This window comes from Canis lupus, chromosome 18 (assembly GCF_011100685.1).
Source record: "Canis lupus familiaris isolate Mischka breed German Shepherd chromosome 18, alternate assembly UU_Cfam_GSD_1.0, whole genome shotgun sequence".
Lineage (NCBI taxonomy): Eukaryota > Metazoa > Chordata > Mammalia > Carnivora > Canidae > Canis > Canis lupus.
This window is the reverse complement of record NC_049239.1, coordinates 13,564,776-13,587,911: the sequence shown is the minus strand read 5'-3', so window position 1 is coordinate 13,587,911 and position 23,136 is coordinate 13,564,776. Positions and strand designations below refer to the sequence as shown.

The 23,136-nt window shown below is 34.5% G+C and overlaps 1 protein-coding gene across 1 annotated transcript in view; it reads right to left on the bottom strand.

Moving 5' to 3' along the window:
* Positions 1-23,136, bottom strand: part of COG5 (component of oligomeric golgi complex 5) — a 298,141-nt gene that overhangs the window by 35,823 nt on the left and 239,182 nt on the right. Inside the window, exons 14-15 of the mRNA XM_038562706.1 lie at positions 21,930-22,029; positions 1,348-1,458 (exon numbers count right to left, since the gene is read on the bottom strand). Of these exons, the coding sequence (XP_038418634.1) occupies positions 1,348-1,458; positions 21,930-22,029 (211 nt within the window). The remainder of the gene's footprint in view (positions 1-1,347; positions 1,459-21,929; positions 22,030-23,136) is intronic.

The window sequence follows — 23,136 nt, the reverse complement described above, 5'->3', positions numbered from 1 at the left end:
GTGCTTTGAAAACTCATTAGTAATTACTAGTTAAGATAGGATGAAAACTACTTTCCTGTATAAAGCAATTATACTATATACTTCAAATAATCAAAACATTAAAAATTCTAAGAGTTGGCTTTTCTTTATTCACTTTAGATAGGTTTTAATTACAAAGTTTTAACCTGAAAAGATCAGTCTAAAGCCATATTTAGGTATTTCTTTTAAAAAAATCACTATACTCAAGGCCAACTATAATTTATCAAGTCTTTAAAATACAAATGTCAAACATTTACATATCAATACAAATATTATGAAGATTCCAAAAGTATCAATAAAAGCATTTAAATCAGCCTAAATAAAGAGAATCTTTCACTGATTGCGATACTTTAGAGTAATAATGAAAGGGAATGGAAAAATACATCATTTATTCTTCCTACTTATGTCTGTTATTTCTTTTCTGAGGTTTACTTGTTAATAATGCTTTAAAATACATTCTATTTAATATGTGACATACACATCTTTGAAAACCCTTGATAAAAAAACTTGTTAAAAATTTAAGTGAATAGTCAATTATAAGTATTCTAAAATACAACTGAGCATATTAAAACTCGAATTAAAGGTCATGTTTTCAAGAGCATCCCCTAACCTTTAGCTTCCTTCAGGCCTTCTAAATACTTATCTCTCTACTTACTAAATATTTTTGAAATGATTTATAGAGAGGAAACACGAGCTACTCAGAAGTCAAAGAATGGGTTCAAAGTGTTGCTATCCCCACAAATACAGTTCATCTTAGAAATAATAGATGAAAGCAAACAATTGAAAGTGCATCATTCAAAAAAATTACACCAGTAAAACAATAGCAAAAAAAGAATACATTTTTTCTACATTCAAGGAATCATCAGTGATTATATCATAAAAATTCACAGTTTAATGCAGCTCCTTCCCTCCTCTTCTGTGCAAAGAAAGAACCTTCACAATGTGTAGAAGGGATTAAGATTTCTTACTCTGCCATTAGCTTTGCTCTACTACCAACCACATGATAGCAAATTATGTTTTTTAACAGGCATGAAACACATATGATTTTACCCTTACGCCATTTGCTCAATAAACTTGATTATACCAATCAAGGCTGATGATCTATAGTTCATAGGTTTTAAACCAAATGAAAAGACAAAAGTGACACAAATGATAAAGGCCAGGAACAAAAACTGTTTAAAAAGAGTTCATTCTGCAGCTGATTTTATATTCATCATGTTCTCATTGCATTCCTTTGCAAAAAAAATTAAATAATTCCTCATTGTCTAAATTTGAGGCAAAAAGAAAGCTGAAATTAAGTCAAAAGAACGTGATTAAAATAAAGATTACCTTCGTTATAGACTGATGCAGCTTATACAGTGAATTCACTACTGCTACATTTCTTCTCTGCCCTTCTGTAAGAGGTCCAATCACCTGACTTGCATCTCCTTGTGTGGATAGCTGTAAGAATGTAACACAAAAGGAAATGACCAAAATGACACTTCATATTTAACTGGGAAGCTCATGTCTCCTGACCAAAAAAAAAAAAAAAAAAAAAAAAGGTTGAGAAGTATCCAGGTCAAGGGTTAGACTTTAGGCATAGCTGGAACCTCTGTATTCAGAACACCATGAATGTGGAAGCCCAATTAGCCCAACTGTATGCACAAGAAGAATTTCTTCCACCAATACTTCACAGTGGATGGACCCCTGCTGCACATGTGATCCAAAAGCCCCATGTGTGCTGGTGTTTTCATACATCAGCAGAGTACTTTCAGGCAATACCTTCTGGCAATTGTGAATAGTCATTCTACTTAAAAACTCAGAAATAAGCCATCAAAACAAAATGAAAAGAAAGGAAAGGGAAAAAAGAAAAGAAAATGAAAAATCAACAAAGGGAAGGAAGGAGGATGGAATAAAAATAAACCTAATATATATCTGACAGCCATCATAATCCTCCATGAAATGGGTGGTAAAAAGAGGGTTTTACTTTCATTTTTATAGATTAAAATTTTGTTTTAAAAAAGGAAGTTAGCTAAGATTATACTGTACATGGATGATCAGTATAAGTGGTTTTAAAAACTTTTTATTCCCTTACCTTTAATTTAGTTCTGAATACATGAGTTTTAGGACAGAGGACATGTAATGCTTTAAGAATTAATCTAGAATTCTTATAGTTTGATAAAAGAAAAGAACCCACATATAAACTATTCTCAATATATTGATCATATTTTAATCAAATCATCTGTAACAATTGTTTTTTAAAGATTTATTTATTTAGTTTAGAGAGAGAGTATGCACAAGTTGGGGGAGGGGCGAAGGAAGCGGGGGGGGGGGGGGGGAGAGAGAGAGAGAGAGAGAGAGAGAGAACATCCAAGCAGACTCCACACTAAGTGTGGAGCCTGACATGGGGCTCGATTCTGGGACCCTGAGATCATGATCTGAACCAAAATCAAGACTTGGATGCTTAACCAACTAAGCCACAAAGGCACCCCTGGAAAAAAAAAATTTAAGTGGATTAAATTTGATTAGGACAAATAAATTTGATCTAAGTCAACTCTTTGAACGTGGACATAGATCTCAAAATGTGAAAAACTGATCTTTTAGAAAAGCTGAAAACTAAGATCATCTTGCCTTTGTTATAGCAAGCCAATAAAGTCTGGGAGAAAGAAATACTATCTTGCTTTCTATTTTCCTTTGATAAACACACATACATACATTTATAAAAATTAAATTCAATGTCTACTTTATCAATTCCTACTGTAGTTATAAAATGCAGTTTAAAAATATTAAAAACTGCAATTAAAGGGAATATTCCTTTGTTAACATTACAACGTATGAAGATGGCTACAAGGTCAACATAAGACTTTTTGACATTAGCTTAAGGAACTCTACTTTATTCTGGCTTTCCTTATGGACATGGTCACCAACTTGCAATTAAGTTGAGCTCGAAAACTGGAGAATAAAATGGCAGTTGTCAGTGGCACCAGTTTTTACGGTAGATTCAGGGTGCTGAATGCTGTAAAGGGCATTTAAAAGTTATGAATTCTAGCTATACAATTTTTAAAAATCCAATCTCTCTTACTTTTCTTGAGATTCTCTCCAAATAATCTTGAAGTAGTAACAAAGAAATGGGAAAGGGAAAAAATTTTTCTTATGTTTTCTTACGTCTATTTATTTCCTGTATTCTATATTTAATGAAGAGACAGGCTCACTGCTAGAAAAGAATAAAGAACCGTTTATTACTGATAATTGACCTTATTTGGGGGGATTTAAAAAGTACAGAAAGGCCCTTGTCAGACTCATGATGATGCTGTAATAAAAAAGCAGATAGTAGCAAATGTTGGCCAGAATGTGGAGAAATCATAACCCTCATCTCTGCTGGTGAGAATGTAAAATGGAGTGTCACTTTGGAAAACCAGTCTGATGATTTCTCAAATATAAACAGAGTGACCACATATATACCCAAAAATTAGATTCTTTGTTATATACACAAGAGAAGTAAAAACACGTTTCCATAAAAACATGTATATAAATGCTCACAGCAACATTATTCCATAGTGTAATAGCCCAAAAATGAAAACAACACAGATGTCAACTGATAAATGGATAAATATGATGTAGTCTTTTCATACAACGCCCAGCAAAAAAAGAGAATGAAGTTCTGATACATGCTATAAATGTGGATGAACCTTAAAGACATTTTAACTAAAAAAAGCCAGTCACAAAAGCCACATATGGAATGATTACATTTATGTGAAATATCCAGAATAAGCAAACCCAGAGACAAAAAGCAGATTAGTAATTAGGGGAGGCAGGAAGAGAGGTTAAATGGGAAGTGACTGCTAATGGGTAGGAGCTTTCTTGTTGGGGTGAAGAAATGTTCTAAATTTGATTGTGAATATACTAAAAACCACTGAATTGTCCATTTATATGGGTGAATTACCTTTTAATAAAGCTGTTTTTTAAAAAGTATAGAAATAAAAATCTCCACACTTCAAGGGTTACCTGCTGGATGCCTCAAGCCTTGTAAAAACTAGCCTTTATGATATGATGGCTAAGTTGGAGACCTACAAGGTTCTGCGAAGAAAACATTACACTTAGAAGAGCAAAACATTGACGATATGAAAGAACTATGGATGAAATACCGCTGTGCCAAAAACAACAAAATTCAAATATCAATGTGAAACTATAAGACTAGGAGATTAGAAATGTAAGATAATCTATTGCTTCTCCTACTTTTACAGCACAGAATATAGTCAGCCCAACACCTGAGCTTGGTGGATTGCCCTGTTTCTCTCCAACACCATTCTTGCCATAATTGTTCTGGGGAAATAATTTCAAATTTACAAAATACTAAAAAAATAAGAATACTGCAAGGAGCACTCATAGATACTTTACCCAGATTTGCTTATTTTAAAAAAAATATTTATTTATTTACTTTTGCATGGGAGTTACAGAGGGAAGGGTAAAGAATCTCAAGCAGATTCCTCGCTGGGTGTGGAGTCCCACTTGGGGCTCCATCTTACAACCCTGAAATCATGACCTGAGATGAAATCAGACACTCAGAAAACTGAGTCACCAAGGCACCACCCCATCAGATGTTTTTAACAACAACTTTGAAAAGTTCTGATAAATGTTTAGTTACACAGTTATACCTATACTTATTTTTTTTTAAGTGGTGAGCCTGGCTACATAATTACCAATTTTTAAAAAAGATTTTATTTATATATTCATGAGAGACAGAGAGAGAGAGAGAGGCAGAGACACGAGCAGAGTGAGTAGCAGGCGCCACACAGGGAGCCCAACGTGAGATTCGATCCCGGGTCTCCAGAATCACGCTCTGGGCTGAAGGCAGTGAGCCACCGGAGCTGCCCACTAACTTAATTTTTAATGAGGAATTTATATTGAGATAAGATCTTTTGACCTAATACATGCTTTCTATCTAATTTTGGGGTTCACAGCGAAAAAAAGTACACACAGAAAGGCAAGGTATTATTACTGTTATTATTTTAATGAAAAGTATAAAGGGTAAATATTTAGTTCTCAGATTGTCTCCCCACCTCCCACTCATACAGAAGACATCAGTAATCAAGTAGTCCTGTTACAGTCTGGCAAACACAGTGCTCCAGGCAGCAACTACCAATTTCTTAAACCTGACACAGGGGATGAAATCAATTTGTAATCCCTGATCTATGTCATATCAGATTTTCTGGACAGATGGTCTAATAATTCTAAGTGTATTCATTTAATGTTTTCTAGGTCAAGAGATGCTAATGAGCAACATATTCCAAGAGCCTTAAAACTGCTATATCCTTATTTTCCCCTCTATTAGAAATGTATCCTAAGAATACAATAAATTAAAACTATATGCACAGAGATAATGCTATTTATAAAACAGAGAAATTGGAAAATCCCACATGTCTAAGAATAAGAGAATAGTTAGGTATATTTGGCAACTCGTATTATGGAAGAAAAAACAATGGGAGATGCTTATGTTACAGTGCCGACTAAAAACAAAACAAAACAAAACAACAAAAAAACCATGCAAACAGCACATTTGTGCAGAAGTTCATTTTCACAAAAAGACTAGAAAGAAAGCAAAAATGTTAAGAAATATTATGAAGCATTACACAGTGAGTAAAGTTTCTCTGAAAGACTTAAGATAATTTGAGAAAATAAGCTGCTTTGGTCACTGTTTAATTGTCCAAAAGAAGGTTTGGGGAAAGACAGTTTCTTTCTTTCTCTCTTTCTTTCTTTCATTTATTTATTTGAGAGGGGAAGGGGAAGGGGAGAGAGAATCTCAAGCACACTCCCCACTGAGCACAGGGCCTGTGGGGCTTGATCTCATGACCCTGAGATCATGACCTGAGCCAAAATCAAGAGTTGGACACTTAACCAACTGTAGCTCAGGTGTCCCAAGAGTTTCTTTTGATCTAAAAATTTGTGACACAAATGAAAATAACTGATTTTTATTTATATTTATTTATCAAATGCCTTCATCATAGATTACCTGGTTCAGATTAAGGAATACAAAAATTACAATTAAAAATATTACTTAGGGGAAGCCTGGGTGGCTCAGTGGTTGAGTGTCTGCATTTGGCTCAGGGCATGATCCTGGAGTTCTGGGATCGAGGCCCACATCAGGTTCCCTTCAGGGAGCCTGCTTTTCCCTCTGCCAATGTTTCTGCCTCTTTCTGAATCTTTCATGAATGAGTAAATAAAATCTTTAAAAAAAAATAAAAAATAAATAAAAATATCAGTTCATTATAACATGTCAATTACCCTATAAAAACATAAAATTAAATACATACACATACTCACAATTAAATTATCAAACATCCCTAGTTTGTAATACATTAAAAACTCTATTGTATTTGGAAGCCAGACACAGGGTATATTTCTACAAATGTACAGCAAAGGAAAATTTGTAGGTTTATGTAGCATTTCTTCATTTCCCTGGCATGTCAACTTAACTATTAAGTTCTCTCACAAACGAGACTAATTTTCTTAGATGCTAAAACTATCAAAAAATACTTTCAAGTAAATCTTTCTACACTGCAGGTCACATGTTTCTGGTTTCATAAATAAGGCCCACAGAACATGTACCCCAGGGCAGCATATTCTACTTAAATGAAGCACTGTATCTGATCACTAGTGTTCCAGTGAGCCGTGTTTTATGCTATTACCTATTCTTGTTTTAAAAGTGAATATATCGGGATCCCTGGGTGGTGCAGTGGTTTAGCGCCTGCCTTTGGCCCAAGGCGCGATCCTGGAGACCTGGGATCGAATCCCACGTCGGGCTTCTGGTGCATGGAGCCTGCTTCTCCCTCTGCCTATGTCTCTGCCTCTCTCTCTCTCTCTCTCTCTGTGACTATCATAAAAAAAAAAAAAAAAAAAAAAGTGAATATATCAGAGATGCCTGGGTGGCTCAGCTGGTTAAGTGTCTTTGGCTCAGGTCATGATTCCAGGGTTTTGTGATTGAGCTCAGCATGGAGTCTGTTTCTCTCTCTCTTCCCTGCTCATGCTCTCTCTCACCTTCTCTATTGCTGTGCCTGTCTCTCTTTCTCTCAAATAAATAAATAAAACCTTTAAAAAAAAAAATAAAGGTGACTCCATCAAAGTTTAGTGGGTTTATATGGCTGCTTGCCCCTTCACTCCTTAAGCAGCCTTAGGTTACTATCTCTTTAGAAATTTAGTGTTTCCTTTTTCTTTAACTTTTGGAGATTTTCAGGAATCCTTCTCTTATTCCTAAGGTGTCAGTTTTCTCTTCTTAATCTCTCTTATCTCCTCTCATCTTGGTCTAACTTGTATTAAAGTGGGAAAAGAGGACTAACCACATGATAGCTTGGAGATATTTCTATGAATGAAGTGTATACTTCAGTGCATGGACACTGTGACATCAATCCTAGCAGTTCGGAGGATATTTTTATTCCCTTCTTGATTCTAATTTATATTTCAGACTGTTGAATTTGTCAAATATTTGACCACTCTGTTTAAAAAAAAAAAAAGGAAGCATTACTACATGTCAGTTTATCTAAAAATAAGGATAGGTACATTTAATCTGTAATGTTATGTTTTGACATCAGATCAAGCCTTCACAAAAATCTGTTATCAAAGAGGGGACATGGGTGCCTTTGGACAGTTAACATACAACCGAAATGGTGGAAATAAGACCAAAGCTTGTTTATAGCTTGTTATATGCACACATGTAGCTTTGTAATTCAAAACTGTATTGCTCGTACACCCTGTATTCCTGTTACAAAGCCTTTTTATCATTACTTTTCTCATTAACCTTCTCTAGATCTTCCACACTTTTACCCTTTAGGTCAAAATATCCACCTGGCACATGAGATTTGGTAACCACAGAGGGTGGGAAAGGCAAATATAATTTGCTAAGAATGGATTATTTAAAAGTTTTACTTTATTTTCCTTCAAAGGACCTCATGCTTTTGAACAAAAGATGGAATTTCCACCTACCCATGACTAATCACTGGTTTCTAAACACTGGCTTTGTTAATTAAATGTAGAGTCACAAGTCTGCATATTTTAAATTCTTTGTGGAAGAGAGAATTGTTCAGTCAGGTATACTGAGTTTTTCCCATTTTCTAATAATGAATACTATGATTAATTCATTAATCAACAAACTCTTCACATATATCAGTATACAGGAGGAAGCGTCTTTGATTTAGGATACTCTGGGTTTGGTAGAGAATGAATTTTAAACCATAGATTTTCCAAAAGAATGAAAATGTATTACCCTCAGGGATATAGAAAAACTAAAATCCTAGCATCCTACTATTAAGGCCTTAATTAGCTAATTAAAAAAAAAAAAAAAACACTCCTAACATCCTACTATAATATCCTACTATCCTAAACCTAAGTTAGCTAATACAATTTAAAAAAATAATTAATAGTTTATACATTTGTAAATATAGACTAGTACTTTTAGTTTTTGAGACATGTAAATTCTAATGTAATTAAACCTACAATCTTGAATGCAGTATTAATTTTCATTGCAAAGTTCTTTATATACAGTCAAAATATAAATTTCAATCTAACTAAAGTCCTAATAACAAAAAAGTTTATATTATTGAACTTCAAAGCAATAAGGTTCTGAATATTAACCTTAATAGTAGTGTTCATAATGTTAAACCAGAAAAAAAATTATCTGATTGAGAGTAATTATTATCTAAAAAACTAGGAATTTATTTTGCAAAATCTGGCAATGTCATTTTAAGTTTGTGTCTGCCTTAAATGACTACAGTTGTCTAATAGAGTCTTGAAGTAGTTCAATTTCCCATTTTAATAATTGATTTGTCAATTTCTCTCTGAAATTCTCTCCATCCGTTTTATTAGTCTGAGGTTACACTGTAAGGTGTATCATAATTCTTACACCTTCCTAGTAAATTATTCTTTTTCTCGTTTAATGACACTCCCCCTAAAACCCTAATAATGCTTTTTGCGTTAGCATCTATTTTGTCTGATATTATTATAGCACTTTTTATCATCTCTCATCTAGTTAGTATTTGCCTGAAACATCTTTTCTCCATTCCTTTACTTTTATCTTTTAATATATTCTTATTGATGAGGGATAGAAGCAGAAAAATGTTCACCTTTAACCCAGAAGGCTGACCTATAACCTGCATTGTTCTTTTTTTTTTTTTTTTTTTAAAGTTTTATTTATTTTAGAGAGGGAGAGAGAATCTGAAATAGAGTCTGTGCTGAGCATGGAGTCCCATGCAGGACTCAATCCGATGACAGCAAGATTATGATCTCAACCGAAGCCAAGAGTTGGACGCTTAACGGACTGAGCTACCCAGGTGCCCCTAGCCTGCAGAGTACTGATAAGGATCAAATACATGCAGGTTGCTTCATTCTTAGAGGGTCTCATGACTGCCTGTACATCTCACTGATAGTTAATATCGAGCTGAATACTAAGTACCAGAGAAATTTTGCTAAAGCAGTTTTACAAGTGGAAATTTGAAGACGACATTTATGATCTAACACTCCTTGCTTGTCTCCTCCCCCTTGGGCACCAAGCATACAGCCACCAACTTCATAGGGCAAAAAGTGTAGCTCTTTCTGCCCACGGGCCCAGTCCCTATGCTATAAGAAAACCACCTGTTTGTACCAAAAAATGTCCCAAGTATTCTTTCTTGACTATGACAAGAAATCATATCACTTCACATGTGATACACCATATCACTTATGTTTTAGGCGTGTCACACAAAGCTAAATTTAGTTATTGAATCTATCCAAATTGAGAAATGTCAGTGGTCAGTTTAGTCTTCCAAATATACTGTTTACATTTATTGTAATCAGTGATATATTTGACATCCATCTTACTATGTACTTCTCATATGATTTTCTTTGCTTCTTTTTATTTTCAGCCTTTTGCTGAATGATACTTTTGTCTTTTACCTATTTTTCCATCATGAACTGATGAAGCTACATATTTTATTTCTACTCTTTCAGTGGTCATAGTTAAGTTATTAAAATTCATATTCAATTTAAGTCAAAACAGGGATCCCTGGGTGGCGCAGCGGTTCGGCGCCTGCCTTTGGCCCAGGGCGCGATCCTGGAGATCCGGGATCGAATCCCACGTCGGGCTCCCGGTGCATGGAGCCTGCTTCTCCCTCTGCCTGTGTCTCTGCCTCTCTCTCTCTCTCTGTGGTGTGACTATCATAAATAAATAAAAATTTTAAAAAAATTAAAAAAAAAAATTAAGTCAAAACATCTGTGGCTTTACAGTCCTCCTGAATAATATGAGCATTTTAGAATGCTTTAAAATTCATTACCCCTTCTCCTCATTTCAAATTTTAATGTAGGATAGTATTTCAGTTCTATCTTATTTACAAGTCCCAAATTAGTCACTATTATTTCTTGTTTTATGCAATTAAGGTTTGGATTTACCTACATGTTTACCAATTGTTTGTGCTTACTATTACTTCTTGCATTCCAATACTTCCTTTTGAGTTAGATTTCCTCCTTTTCTGTCCAACCATTAAATGGCTTCCATTTCTTGCAGAGTGAAGTCCAAGGCTAAACCTCCTACCATATTTCTACAAGGGCTGGTGTGACCTAGAGTTATGGTTACAGTTTCCAGAAAATCAGATTGGGTCACAGAAATTCCAAGAAAGCAAGAGCATTTAGTCAGTCTCTAGTCTTTTAGTATTCCAGAATACGGCCACATAGCAAGGCTGAAGAAGCAGGGTCCTTAGAACCAGAGAGAGGCTCTGGTTTGAAGGTGCTACTTTACATATAACAGAATACAGAACGCAAACTGCTGCAACAGCTACTAGACTCCTGTTGGCTTTTAAGCCACTTATACCTCTCTCCTCATCCACACTCAGTGTGATCAGTCCCTTCAGGTACCACTTAACTGATTTCTTCTGCAAGTTAAAAACCTGCATATGGTAAAAACAGAAACAGAACTCACTTAAAAGTATAAATTGAAAACCAAATGTTCTCTCTCCACATCTTTAGTCCTATGCTCCAAAGTTATACACTAACAGTTTCTTGTTGGGATCTTCCAGAAAAGAAGAGAAAGAAAAAACAGCATTTATTTATATTAGCTGTTTCACTCACAGGTGGGACTACTAAATGTACTATTTTTACCTTTTTTTTCTAGCTTAATAATATGTCTTAAGTTTTCCAAAATAGCACATAAATGCCTTCACAAGACTACCAGGTATCTTCCTTACTATTTCACTCACTAGTTCACACTATCAATTATTTTCTTGAAGCATTTTCTATGGATTCCTGAGAGAAAAAGGAATCTCAATTCCCCAGAGCTCAATATTCCTTGTCATTACTGTCAATCTTTGAAGGCTATCAGAATGATTACAGTTAGAAACTCAATTTCCCAATAGGGTTCTCAGCAAGAGTGAGAACATATATTTTATAAAAGTAAAAATAAAGAAATCTATACCCAAGAAAAGATGCCTCACACACACACACACACACACATGCACACGCACACTCATATCCCTTATTTTCTTCAAACTTCCAAATGTACAGCATATTATATCTAGTTTTGCTTAGTTTATTTTAGGAAGTTCTTAGATGTTTAAACTGGGGAGAAGTGGGTGGTTGGTGAACTAAAGAAGAAAAATAGGCATTTCTACTTTTCCCGATCTGTCCTTTTTTACTTTATTTCTAAGGTTAGTTTATGCAATATTAGAGATTCACTAAGCATCTTCCAAAATTTATAAAAGCCACCATATTCTTTCAAGTCCTAAAGACTACATGATTATCCCCTATAAAGCTAGGATATACCTATGTGGCCCAACTCTACACATACCTTTACAGGTTTTTTTTTAAAGTATTTTTAATTTAAATATAAAATCAAGATAGAAATATATTTTAAAAAATCAACAAACAGGTAAATGAATTATCACAAATCAAAAACTCTTGTAACCACAAACAAGAAATTTAAATATTACTAGCACTTCAAAAACCCTTCCTTGCGGTCCCAATTCAATCATCTCCTCCTTCCTCCTATAAAGTGATTTCTTTATATAAATGGAATCATTTGGGACATATTATTTCATTTATATTAACCATATACATGTTTGTATTTTGCTCAACATTATGTTTGTCAGATTCTTTCACGTAGGAATGTATGTAAGCTATAGTTTCATTTTTAAATATTGTATAGTATTCCACTAATGAATATCTTAGCATTTATGTATCCATTCTACTGTTGATAGGCATTTGGGCTGTTTCTAGTTTGAGGCTATTACAAATAATGCTATTACAAATGTCTCGTGATGTACACATATGGGTATTTCTTTTGGGTTTCCTTTTCACATTTAGATCTACATTCTATCTAAAACTGATTTTTGCCTCTGGTGAGAGCCAACTATCACTTTTTTCTACAAGGCGTTGAAAGGAAATCATCACTTACTGGAAAGACCATCCTTTCCCCACTGGTCTCTACTGCCACCATCTTTGTCACATAGCAAGTGACTGTATATGTGTGGGGCTCTCTTTCAATGTATTTCTCTATCCTTATGCTAATACTTCATCATCTTAATTACTGTAGATTTCTAATGGGTCTTGATATTAGTAGAGCAAATATTTCTGCATTGGTAAAAAAGTATACTGTTATATTGAACTTATAGATCGATTTTAGAAGGACATATATATTTACTATGCTGAGCTATCCAATCTGTGAAGAGAGTATGTGCCATCATTTACTTATTCCTTTAATTTCTCTCAATATGACTTAGTTTTCAGTGTAGTCTTCCCATGTTTTCTCAAATTATTCACAGAAACATGTTATTTTTGATGCCATTATAAATAATGTTTTCAAAAAATAAATTCTATTTTCTTTTTGTAGCTGGTATGCAGAAATAGTTGATTTCTGTATAACTTGTGTATGAAGGAGTTCAGGACATGCCACTCCAAAATATGCTGCTCTGGTATATTATTTTGAGTTTAAGTCACTGAAAAACAGCAAATACGACAGAATGGCTTTCTCTGAATTTGCCGTATCTGCCTGAGGGCAGTCCTCCAAAAGGAACTCAACCGTCATAAATCCTCTCTCTAAGAGTTTCATCGACCAGGAAAACTGATTCTTATCACAGGACAGAAGTAACCATCACAACCACACACACATTTTGTCACAAACTGTATCTCCCATCTATTCTTCCAAGGGCCTGATCATCTTTTCTAAAAATCATTCATTCTATCCTAAGTGGGCCATATCCCCTCTTCCTTTTCCTCATTAAAACATTACAGTTTGTGACAGACAAATATTGGGAGATTTTCTAGATAATTTTCAATCCTTTCAGGAGGAGGGATTATAGACCTCTTTGAAATATGTCACAGTTTCCCAGAAAAAATTCACATGTCATAACATGTGATAATTTCCTGGGCTTCACAGCCAGATACCCCTGAAGCCCCTTCACTGACGTTGTAGATTAACAATTCCTACCCTAAAATATTGAAAAATGACTTTAAAAAGAGATTATCCGAGGAGAAAAAGGATTTTCTTGATTCCTATCACAGAACACTTTCCATATACATCATTTTTTTAGGTATGTCTCAGAAAATATCCTAAATTGGCATAACTTCATACTAGTGAGTTGAGTAAAAGTTGTCCAAAAGTGTGCTATGTGCTTGATGTAGTAAAGGATAATCTGAAAATATCAGTCTTCTGAGATGTAAATGAGTTCTTTTATATTCAAAAGCAGGAAACTTTAGTTCGCATCCTAATATTTAAAGGAAGGGTTTATATGTCTTTTTTTTCTTCCCCTCTCACAGATTGTCTCAAGTGTTTGGGGGTTTTAGAGTTGGTCTTTCAATCATGCTTCCCTCTCCCCTCCAAACCATTGTTCTCCAATTCACAACTGTATCTAATGCTTAACGCTCAGAAATCCCATCACACTGGCATATTGCAGATCCAATTCCTGAGTGTGTTTTGGCCTTGTTCCATTTACCAAGCAATATTGCCTCATATCATACTATGCTGGTACTTATAGCAGCCCTCAGAGTTAAATGTAGGTTTTCTTTATATCATATTTGTGAATATGGCTAGATCTTTACTGTTAGGTATATCTGTACGTTTGAGTATGCTAGCTAGGAGAGTGTTCTGAGTGAATCAAAGCCTAACCTTGACTAAAGGCTGACAATTTTCTCTCTCAGATACATACTTCTATGTAGTGTAATTTTGAAACATACATTAGGGAATTAAATTATATTCCAATACCCTGGAACAAGGATGAGAATAAAAGCTCTTTCTGATCATTAATATGCTTGAAAAGATGTAAAAGCTCTATGGTAGTGAGACTTCTAATTCCTGCAAAAATGGACCAGGTAATTCAGACTAATCCTGTTAATGAGAATACCTTGAAAAAGTGAATAATGTATTTTCAAAATCTTTATGGTATGGAAGTGCTAATATGGTAGTAAAAAATTATGAGGCAAGATTTAATTGCCCAAAATTCTTTTCAAGTCTCTACTACTTCTATTTCCTAGAGTTAGTATGGGAAATTCTATTGTTCAGAGACTGAAGAAACTTCACATTCTGAAATTAAGTTAAAAATAAATAAAAGTACCTTTTGTAATGAAAAAAAGAAAACATGAAAGAAAAATATTTATTTAAATATTATATACAGTAATGAAAACATGGATAGGGCAATAAAGATTAGAAAATGTGATAAGGGGTCAAAATACATATCATAAAATAAAAACAAGGCTCTTGAGTTTTTTAAAGTAATATTAACATTAATTAAAATCATTAAGTGAATTATAATAGTAATAAATTTCTGTCTTTTTGGCTATGAAACTGATATTGAATGTCATTAAAATTTATTACACACTTGGGAGAATGTATTTGCCAATCATATATCATAAAAGATTAATATCCTACATATATATTAAGAACTCCTACAACCCAGCAGCAAAAACCAAAAAACCCAATGAGATTTTAGATCTTCTGAACAGACAACCACAATGATATATGACCTCTTATACCTAGTATCAAAAAAGATATATAGTAAGTGTTAGTGAGGATATGAAGAAAAGGCAACTGTTAGGCACTGTTGGGAATATAAACTGGTGCAGTCACTATGGAAAACATTATGGACCTTTCTCAAAAAATTAAAAACAGAACTATCACATGGATCTACTTCTACTTCTCATTCTGTTTCTGGGTATTTACCCAAAGAAAATAAAATTACTATCTTGAAGAGATATCTGTACTTCTATGTTCACTGTAGCATTTATACTAGCCAAGACATGGAAACAACCTATGAATAGATGAATGGATGAAGCAAATGTCAGAGATATATGTACACGTGTGTATGTATACATACTCATACATACATCACACATACATAACACACACACGTATATGCAATGGAATATTATTGATCCATTAAAAGAGGAAGAAAATCCTGTCATTTGTGATAACAAGAATTGACCTAAGGCCATTATGCTAAATAAAATAAGTCAGACAGGGAGTCGATACTGCATAATTATCACTTGTACATGGAATATTTTAAAAAGAAGAATTCATAGGCACAGAAAACAGATTGGTGATTGCTAGAGGCAGGGCAGAGGCAGAGGCAATATGAATGAAACGGTCAAAATACAAAATTCTATTAGAAGATAAATAAGCCCTGGGAATATAACATATAGGAGGGAGCTACAGTTAACAATACTGTATTGAATATTGAAAACTGCTAAGAGAGTAAATTTTTAAAGTTCTCACCACAAAAGGGATCCCTGTCTGGCTTGATTGGAAAAGCATGCAACTCTTGATCTTGGGGTCATGAGTTCAAGCCCCACACTGGGTGTAGAGATGACTTAAACAAACAAACAAACTTAAAAAAAAAAAAGTTCTCACCACACACACATAAATTAGGGGCACCTTGTGGTGGCGCACCTGGTTTCTTTTTTTTTTTTTTTTTTTTTTTGGCGCACCTGGTTTCTGTTCAGGTAGTGATCTCAGGGTCACTGAGATCAAGCCCCGTGTCAAGCAGACTCCCTGACTGGGGAGTTAAATGCAGATCTTCAACTCCATTTTTTTATAGCTCAAAAAAATACACACATATGTGAATAGATATTTTAAAAAAATTATTACACACTGATAGGCTTCTAGTAGGGAGATTAAGGAATAAAAAGGAAAGTTCATGAACTGTCTTTTTTTGTTTTTGCCATGATCCTAATTTGGCTTTGAGACATACAGCATGATTGGTCCCAGTCCCTCATCCCTCTCTGCATTTACATCCTATGCAATTAATTAATTAATTAATTAATTAATTAATTTATTTCCATCCTTTGCAATTTAATACTACACTGTGGTTGGGTTGTTTTGGTAAGCCAGACTTTTGGGAATATTTTCTCTCTTGTGCTTCTGCCCTCATCATGCGATCAAGCCCAAGAGAGCCTGCTGCAGGAGTAGAGACATGCAGAACAGAGTATTTAAGTATGGATGAAGCTAGCCTCCACGAGCAGCCAGCCTGCTGTGAGCAAACTCAACCAAGATAAGCAAAGTCACCGAGCTGCCTCCTATCTGTCTGGAGAAATATGAGCATTAAGCGCTTATTATATGCCCTTTGGGTGTTGTGGCTGTCTGTCAGGCAATGTTCTCATGGCAACAGATAATACACACTTTGCAGACTTTAACCAAAAACTTTGCATTTTTTACTTCCTTCTGAAAATACTGCCTAATGACAATAACCATTATTTGACATTTCTGTCTTCACTCTGGCCTATTGAATCTTAGACCAACATGACCATTTACTACTGTACTGACCTGGCGTAGCCCACAGAAAATCAAGCTCTCACAACTCTGGGAGCCAAGTCAGAAAACAATCTCAAAGGAAAGAGAGAATGATCCTAAAATAGCTCAATGCAAGAATGGAGGTAAGAAGGAGTAGACAGCTAAGAATCAAGAGAGTAGGTAACCCAAAGAGCTCAGTGTCTTTGTATTATAGCTTAAGTGCATTTAGGCCAAATAATCTATTGATATGTATCGTATATTTGCACATAATATAAAAACTCTTCCAAGTGATTTCATATTTTAAAAACCTTTTGCTATTTTAAGGTTAATAATACAGATTACTGTATAATATATAGAGCAGTATCCAGGTAGATGACATTTAAAACTAAAAAAGTTGAACTCACATGTTCTCTGTTGTCATTTAAATATCATACATGTTGGTTTTCTTCCACTATAGGAATGTCAAGTCCCCAAATTGCTTAAGAAATTACACAAAGAATAAAGGGCATATTTACAAAGCTTTAAAAAAAAACCGAAACCCTATTGCCATCTAGTACTATTGACCTCATACACAGCTACTGACCTGCATTAAAGTTGAAACCTCTCCTTAAATGTCACTCCTATTATTGTTTCCATTTAAATGGCCTGCAACCTAATTAAATGTCAATCTACTTTCTCACAGTTTATAACATTTGACATTTACACCAAGATTCTAGATGTCATCCTCTGAAACCATCAGATAGTAGTTATTGTTGGTAAATGTCCTCCCAGTTTACCTTTTAAAAGGACCAATTACTATATTTGCCTATAATTTTTAAAAAGATTTTATTTATTTATTCATGAAAGATACAGAGAGAGGGGCAAAGACATAGGCAGAGGGAGAAGAAGGCCCCCTGCAGGGAGCCCGATGTGGGACTGGATCCAGGACCCCGGGATCACGCCCTGAGCTGAAGGCAGAGCCTTCAACCACCAAGCCACCCATGCATCCCTATTTGCCTATAATTTTGACATGACAAGTTTATAAGCTTATAAAGGTTTATAAAGGTACCACAATAACTCCTTTATATACTAATATTTTAATTTCATTTTAATATCCAGAGGACAAGAAAAACATCGATTCAAACGTGAAATAGCAAGGTCTAGTGACATTTTCTTCTAAAGGTTACATTTCAGAACTATACAAATTAGTAACATATAACCATTAAATTATCAGTTTTGTTCAGTTCAATCATAAAATAGGATATACACATCTGTAGGTGTGTGTTTTGAACATAAAATTCTACTTAGTAAATTAATTATAACTTCAAAACTGATGTCAAAACAAGTGAATAAGAACTTTTAAATAAAGACAGTCTAAAAAACACTGATCTCCTTTTCACAAAAGGGCACCTGGGAAGCTGATATTCACATTACACACTAAATTAAATACATACTAGAGGTAGTAAAACCCTTACTGGTTATAATTCACGTATGAAAATTCAAGGTTAAATCCCTGTTCTTTTCTAAACTTAAAAAAAAATCATCTAAATATCTGTTATGCTCTGTATGTTTGTATCCTCATTCACTCCACCCTGGATTTATACCTTGAAACCTAATGCCCAAGGAGATGGGGCCTTTGGGAGGTGATTAGGTCATGAGAGTGGAGTGAGCACCTATGAATGGGATTTGTGCCCTTACAAAAGAGGCTTGAAAAAGCCCCCTTGCCCCTCTGCCCTGTGAGGTTACAGGGAAAAGACAGCCATCAATGAACTAGTAAAGGGGCTCTCACTAGATACCATTTATCTGCTGATGCCTTGATCTTGGACTTGGCTCCAAGAATTGTGATCTTGGACAGGCTCCAGAATTGTGAGAAATAAATTGATGCTGTTTATAAGTCACTCAGTTTTTATCATTTAACTTATTATGGACCAAAGCATTATCCATTAAGACCACAGAAGTTAAATTGTAACACATACATAAAATATATCACGCATATATTAAAGTAGATTTAGACCTCTATCATATATTGTAAAATAAATTAGTGAATAAAGAAGTCACAAAAACAGTCTCACTTTTCTTAAATAAAAAACAAAGAAAGATCTATTTGTGTTGAAGTACGATACAGTTTAGTGCTTGGTTTAGAGTAAAATCTGAGGTTTTAAAAATTATTTATTTAAAAGATTTTATTTATTTATTTGAGAGAGAGAGGGCAAGAGAGTACAAACAGGAGGATTCTGGAAAGCTGCTCATACTACATTTTAGGTTCTGTCAAGTCCCTCATTTTGAAAACATGTTTGTCTTGAAAATTCTAGCTTTCCTTCATCTCACTGCTTGAACATTCCATTAAGGATTTGATTTCTATCACTTATCAACCTTGTGGACTTAAATTTTTCATCCATAGAAAGAATTCTTCATTTCCAGAAATATCATACCATATTTCAAGTCAACATTTCCATTTACAGATAAAGAAGTTATTCTACTTTAAATTCTGTTTCAAGTCTTTCTCCCACCAAAGACTTAATACTGGGTATTTTCCTCTAAATTTTTTCAGTGAAATAATTCTTTTTTTTTTTTTAAGATTTTATTTATTTATTCATGAGAATGCACAGAGAGGAGAGAGAGAGAGGCAGAGACGCAGGCAGAGGGAGAAGCAGGCTCCATGCACCGGGAGCCCGACGTGGGATTTGATCCCGGGTCTCCAGGATCGTGTCCTGGGCCAAAGGCAGGCGCCAAACCGCTGCGCCACCCAGGGATCCCCTTCAGTGAAATAATTCTAAAAGAACAAGAATATAGCAAGACCAAAGAATAAAACATGTCCAATTTAAAAACATAAAGGAATAACAGAAATACTACTATTAGCCCAGAATAAGAGATGTATACTAAAATGTTACATAAATCCTTAATCAATAATATATTTTAAAAATAAAGCATATAATGCTTTTTCTACTCTTATTAATGCTTAAGCTCTGTTTAAGCACTGAAATCAAAGTTGAAAATAACTTTCTGGTTAGCTTTCAGCATTGTAGGTTTTGTAAGCCTGAGTAATTTAGGGTCACAAACTATCTGACCACCAGTATCAATTCAATCAAACATCTGTTGATACATTTTAATTTTGTCAAAGCCTTTACCATTAGTGTCTTAACTTATCACTACCACTGCCACCTCCTCCAACAGAAAAGAAAAAAATATATATATACCCCCACACACACATACACAAACATATGTGTACATATATACACATATATATGTAAAAAATATATATATATATCTTTCAAATAAAATGTAAAATATATTCCTGCCCAGAGGAATGGAAGAGTTGCCTCTCTAATCCTTCCATAAATAGGTCAAAAGATCAAGGTCAGTATATATATATATACTGGCTCTTCCTTATAATGTTGTTCTCAGGTGGGACCATCTAATTTTTTTTTCCTGACATTTTAGTAATTACACTAGATTCTATTGGATATAATACTGAATTTCACTTACAGTAACAAACCATGTTTTTAAAAGCAATGATCATAAAAAAAGCTTCTATTAAAAAAGTTTAAGAGGCAAAATTAGTTATCTAATTACGTATGAAGAGCTTCCATGGTCTCTGTAGGACCAGTTTTCAATAAACAAAAATTTTAAAAGCTAGTTCTAAATTGCTTGTCAAAGCTACAAGAACAACTGAATGGAAAACAGCATATTAATGTGCAAACAAAATCTGGCCATCCACTGGAACTGAAAGAAGCTTCATGATATGACTGTTACCACCAAGGATCATTTTATGCAAATTCTTTCTGTTCAATTTGGTACCAACCTACCCTAAAAATCATTCCAGAACCAACTAGAACTACTAGAATATAGGTAAAGCCAGATTACTTCATTTTATGATGTTTATCTGGGAGCAGTCAGAGAGGCTAAAGTGAAAACATGGCTGGTCACTCCTGTAAAGACAGTAGAGATATTGGCACATTCCTTAAAACTCATCTATCAGCACAGCTGAAAATATACTAAGCCTTATGCTTTGGATTTCAGTTAGCATACACACATACTGGTTAAACATGTGTGCTTAACTTGAAAACATTAATGCATAGAATTAGGACTATGATGCAGTTATTTACCCATATTTTATTTATTTTATTTTATTTTATTATTTTATTTTTTAAAGAGTTATTTATTTATTCATTCAGAGAGAGCGAGAGAGAGGCAGAGACACCGGCAGAGGGAGAAGCAGGCTCCATGCAGGAAGCCTGATGTGGGGACTCGATCCCGGGTCTCCAGGATCACACCCCAGGCTGCAGGTGGCGCTAAACCGCTGCGCCATAGAGGCTGCGCTACCCATTATTTTAAATACAAATAAAATAATCTTTCAAATAAAATTATATTAGTGTTTAACTTCCATATTCTAGGATTAAAACCTGTTAAAAGTAAGCCAACATTTTTTTTTTTTAAGATTTATTTATTTATGATAGACACAGAGAGAGAGAGAGAGAGGCAGAGACACAGGCAGAGGGAGAAGCAGGCTCCATGCCGGGAGCCCGATGTGGGACTTGATCCCGGGACTCCAGGGTCGCGCCTTGGGCCAAAGGCAGGCGCTAAACCACTGAGCCACCCAGGGATCCCCGAAACCAACATTTTTAATCACAATTTTAAGCACTTCACTTCTTCTAGCCATCTTTTAATAGTTCAAGTCAATTTCACAACAGGTATGAATGATATCTGGGGTGAGTGGTCACACCACAGGGGAATTTTGATCAATCTGAGGTAATTATATTTAAAAATCTATATACATAATGATGCCATAAGGTGGTACAGACATTTTTTTAAGCCTTATGAAATCTTCCTGTATTCTGAAAGTATAACAATGGCGGGAGGGCCATTTTTTAAAATAGATTTAGCTTTTTGGGGGGCTCAAATTCATCGGGAAGTTTCAAAATTTCCATAAAGTAAAACCAGTAAATTCATAATCAGTGAATTCAGTATTTATACTTATAGTCAAGTATAATTAGCAGTTTTATTTTAATTTTTAAAAGATTTTATTTATTTATTTGACAGAGAGAGGGAGCATACAAGCAGGGGGAGTGGGAGAGGGAGAAGCAGGCTCCCCACCAAGCAGGAAGCCAGATGTGGGACTTGATCCAAAGGCAGATGCTTAACCAACTGAGCCACCCATGTACCCCTAATTAGCAATTTTAAACAAAATCAGAAAGTTTACAGAAGCGATATCACTTACAAGCTGCTCCGATTTAACACCGTATAACTGGATGGTCTTTGCCACGTTTCTTGACACAGCTAATGTGAGGTCTGCATCTACAGCAGCTACGTTTAGTTCACTGGAGAAAACAAAAACAGACTTTAATTATTAGCAACATAGTTCATCAACAAAATGAAGAACAACATATAAACTTAAACCCAATAAGCAATGTAGTGATTCTTTTTATAGATCTCACTGATTGCTTCCAAGAATTGGTTGCATTGTCTCTTTTTTTTTCTCTGAAATTAGCATTAGGAAAAAGTGCTTTGAGATGGTTTGGTTAATGACCAGTTTCTCATTAATAAAAGCACGTCATGTGTGGGTCCAGGCTGTGATTAAGAGAGTAAATTGTGTACAGATTTTTAAAGTAGCACTCTTGTTAATACTGATAAGTGCAATTAGAGACACTGCATATCACAGACATCTGCAAGGAAATGACAGCTTTTGAATGGAAATCATGACCTTGGAAGGACATAGGCTAAAAATATAAATTACACATGATACATAAAGATGCTCAGTAGCATTCTGTAGAAATTATGTCAATCCATGCTATTTTATAGAGTAGCTTTTTAAATATATCAAAAGTATAACAAAAAATTTAATTTGAAATTTTAAAATTTGGAGTCTTGAAGTATTTTTCTGGCATACTTTTTTCAACTTTAACACTGGATTAGTTGGGGCTGCAAAAAAGGAAAATGAAGTATTTTGAAGACCGTGGAAAAAATACTAGGAGTTAAAAACTGGGCAAAAACCCGTATTTAGTTATTGACTTTGAAGGAGCAAAATAAATCTTGGCACTTAATAATTTTCTTTATGAAGAAAGTAAAGGACTTTGAAACAACACTAGTGCATACTGTGTGGAATAAAAATGCCCTTTCAGAAATAGTGAGACATAACTTTATTAATGCTCACTTTTAAATTCTACTGAATATTGGTGTAACTATGCTTCTTCAAGCTTCATATTGTTTTTGATTACAGCACTGCCAAGCTGCCCAGAGGAATGGAAGAGATGCCTCTCTAATCCTTCCATAAACAGGTCAAAAGATCAAACTGAGAAAAAAAAAAAAGATCAAGTTGAATCTAAGACTCTTCTTGTCACTACCATACAGAACGGATAACAGAGATATTACAGTAAAAAAATCTAGAGTCAGGACTTTGGAAGGTCATGATAATTGTGTAAAGATTC